This window comes from Anopheles darlingi, chromosome X, assembly GCF_943734745.1.
Source record: "Anopheles darlingi chromosome X, idAnoDarlMG_H_01, whole genome shotgun sequence".
NCBI lineage: Eukaryota > Metazoa > Arthropoda > Insecta > Diptera > Culicidae > Anopheles > Anopheles darlingi.
Window position 1 is genome coordinate 9137918 of NC_064873.1, and position 2500 is coordinate 9140417.

The 2500-nt window shown below is 37.1% G+C and overlaps 2 protein-coding genes across 5 annotated transcripts in view; one reads left to right on the top strand and one right to left on the bottom strand.

The window, feature by feature from the left end:
* The window catches only part of LOC125951576 (broad-complex core protein isoforms 1/2/3/4/5-like), a 9015-nt gene extending 6796 nt beyond the window's left edge, over positions 1-2219 (top strand). Inside the window, exon 6 of one of the 3 annotated variants that reach the window (XR_007468785.1) lies at positions 555-673. Coding sequence is in view for 1 of the 3 variants with exons in the window: in XM_049680507.1 (XP_049536464.1) it covers positions 555-961 (407 nt within the window). In the remaining 2 variants the exon portion in view is untranslated. Of the gene's footprint in view, positions 36-554 lie in introns of those variants that run through there. The other 2 variants (XM_049680507.1, XM_049680517.1) reach the window with 2 other exon arrangements.
* Positions 2220-2304: 85 nt separating this feature from the next.
* The window catches only part of LOC125951621 (protein quiver), a 1372-nt gene continuing 1176 nt past the window's right edge, over positions 2305-2500 (bottom strand). For both annotated transcript variants that reach the window (XM_049680582.1, XM_049680591.1), the window contains exon 3: positions 2305-2500. This exon is cut by the window's right edge and continues 431 nt beyond it. The gene's annotated coding sequence lies outside the window, so the exon portion shown is untranslated.

Consider the following 2500-nt stretch of genomic DNA (forward strand, 5'->3'; position numbering starts at 1 on the left):
TTCATTTTAATACAAATTAATGCCTGTTGATTACAATTAGTTCAGACAAATGAACAGGCTATCGAAATAAGCTTATTTTAAGCCCCTGTTTTGACTGTCACTACTTACTTGTTCCTCCCCGGAATTTGGTTGACTTTGTCGTGGAAGCATCCAAAATCTACCTTCACTTTTGATCCTGGGGGGGGAAAACGGTTGATCTGATATAATCATCACATATCAGATGAAATAAAAAATGCCAGTCCCATCGAATTTGGCGCACTACCGAGTCAATGGTGTGTGATAGGTTGAAGCATCCCATTCGCAATATAAGAGACGTGAAGCTTCTCTATATCAGGTGGCAAGATATTTCTCTTGGTGCTGAAGGATGAGAGACAAATTGGAAACTCAAATTTTTTTTTTGCACATTCGCTTCAAGCGTCCGCCTCTTTAACTCGACATCTTCGCCATCTTTTCTACAAAAAAAAAAAAACCGCTCCGAATTCCGGAGTCAGAGAAATCCGGATATCGATGTCAATGTATCAGTTTTAACATATTTTAATATCTTTTCGTTACAGTTTCTATGGATACTATAGGGTTGGGCAATCAAAATAAGCTTTACAAGTGTCCCGAATGCCGACGCTCCTTCTGTTCTACCAATGCCATGAAACGCCACCAACAAGCCAAGCACTCGAGTACGCAGACCTCATTTATGTGTGCGTTTTGCGAAGCACGCTTTAAAACAAAATGGTCACTTTCGACACACAAATCGAAATACCATCGTGGTCAAACTACCACTATTATTATCCGTACAAACGAACAGGATTCGGCAAGCACTGGTACAAAGGACGCTGACGACAGTGCGGTCAAATCCAAAGTAGAAGATACTAGTACGATAGCACAGGAGACGCGAAAGCGATCCGCGTCCGGTGGAATGGTAACGCGCATCAAATCGCAGGTTATCGCTGATGCAGAAAATTCTTAGACATTCATGCTGGCAAACTTCCGATTACTATTCTTCTATTTGCTGATTTCAGTTTTCAAATGGATTAAATTTCCATCATAGGCGTATGTTGTGAAACTCATCCTTTTCATTTCCTTTGCTTTATTGTGAAAGTCTACGACAAATTAATCTTTGTTTACAATGCAATCGATTGATCCGCCGCAGACAGGATTGTTTCCACCTGACCGACAATTTCGGGAGCAAACAATTTCAATTCATCGCAATTTTCTCTCATGATGATTTAATCCGAGATTGACAATAGACTTCATAATATATTTTAATTTGAAATTTAATGAAAACCGATCAAATTTTTTATTTAACAAAAAAAATGCAAATACAAATTTCTGGTAGTGAAATTATGTCATGATGATTCCTCAATGATTCAATTAGATGAAATCTACTTTTATGGGACAAAGCTATTAGCCGATAAGGACAGCTAGAATGAGTATTTCCAAAGGCCAACTTGATGCGCTGTAGATGGGTAACGCAAACCGTAGACACATATTTTACATTCGATTCTTTGTTGTCCCACAACTGCGGTATTTACAGAATCGGATGGAACTACGGAATATTTGTATTCGTTCTAAGTTTTAAAATTGTTTTAGACACAGCTTCAGATCTTTTTTACTTAGACATCTCTCCGTGGTAAAGATAGAGCCATATTTTTTCAAAGCCAACAAGATCAGTAGTTTAGGACACTTATTTGTCTCGAGATATACGGGAATATGGTTTACTTCCTCTGCCCATTATCGTACGGGATTAACGTTGATCCCGTACGTGTTGTGTGTTGCGTGTTTTGGTGTTAAGACACACCTATCATCGCTCCAATCTCGATCCAAAAAGGATACCTAAAATGATATCTAGTGATATGGGATATGGTAGAAAAGGCTGCTCCCTTATTTAGAATTGTACATATTCTTTTTACATATCTAAGAACGGGCGAGCCGTATGTTTCACATATGTACATATTGATTAAGATTTAGTATATTACATTTGACAAAGATGACATAGATTAAGGTAATTAAAATCTAAAGCGTTTTTTTTTAAATACAAAAAGCATAGAATAATGCATTTTGCATCCAACATCAATTAAAACAGCAAGACACTAAATAGATTTTGCTATTGTCATTGCTCCATGCAGTGGTCTACAAAAACCGAAAGAATCATGAAGAAGAGGAACATTTGTATGAGACATAAGATGTATGCTACAAATAAATCTAACACCGTCAGACTCTTTACAGTTGCTTCTGAATCTTCATTAGCTTTTCATTGAAAATGGTTTTTGACATCTTGGGGACTGGTGATAACATCAACAATCTGCATTTCGAGAACAGATGAAACAGAACAGAATGGAAGATTAGCAAGAACAGGTTGTATCATTTGTGTATTGATAGAAAATTCGGAATTTTATTTACGTAAGCCAATGGTCCGTTCGAGGCGAACCTTCTTTCTTTCAACTAAGTTAATAAATATAATCTTCGTCGAATAGTATCTAGACCAAAAATAGGAATGATTGCGAGC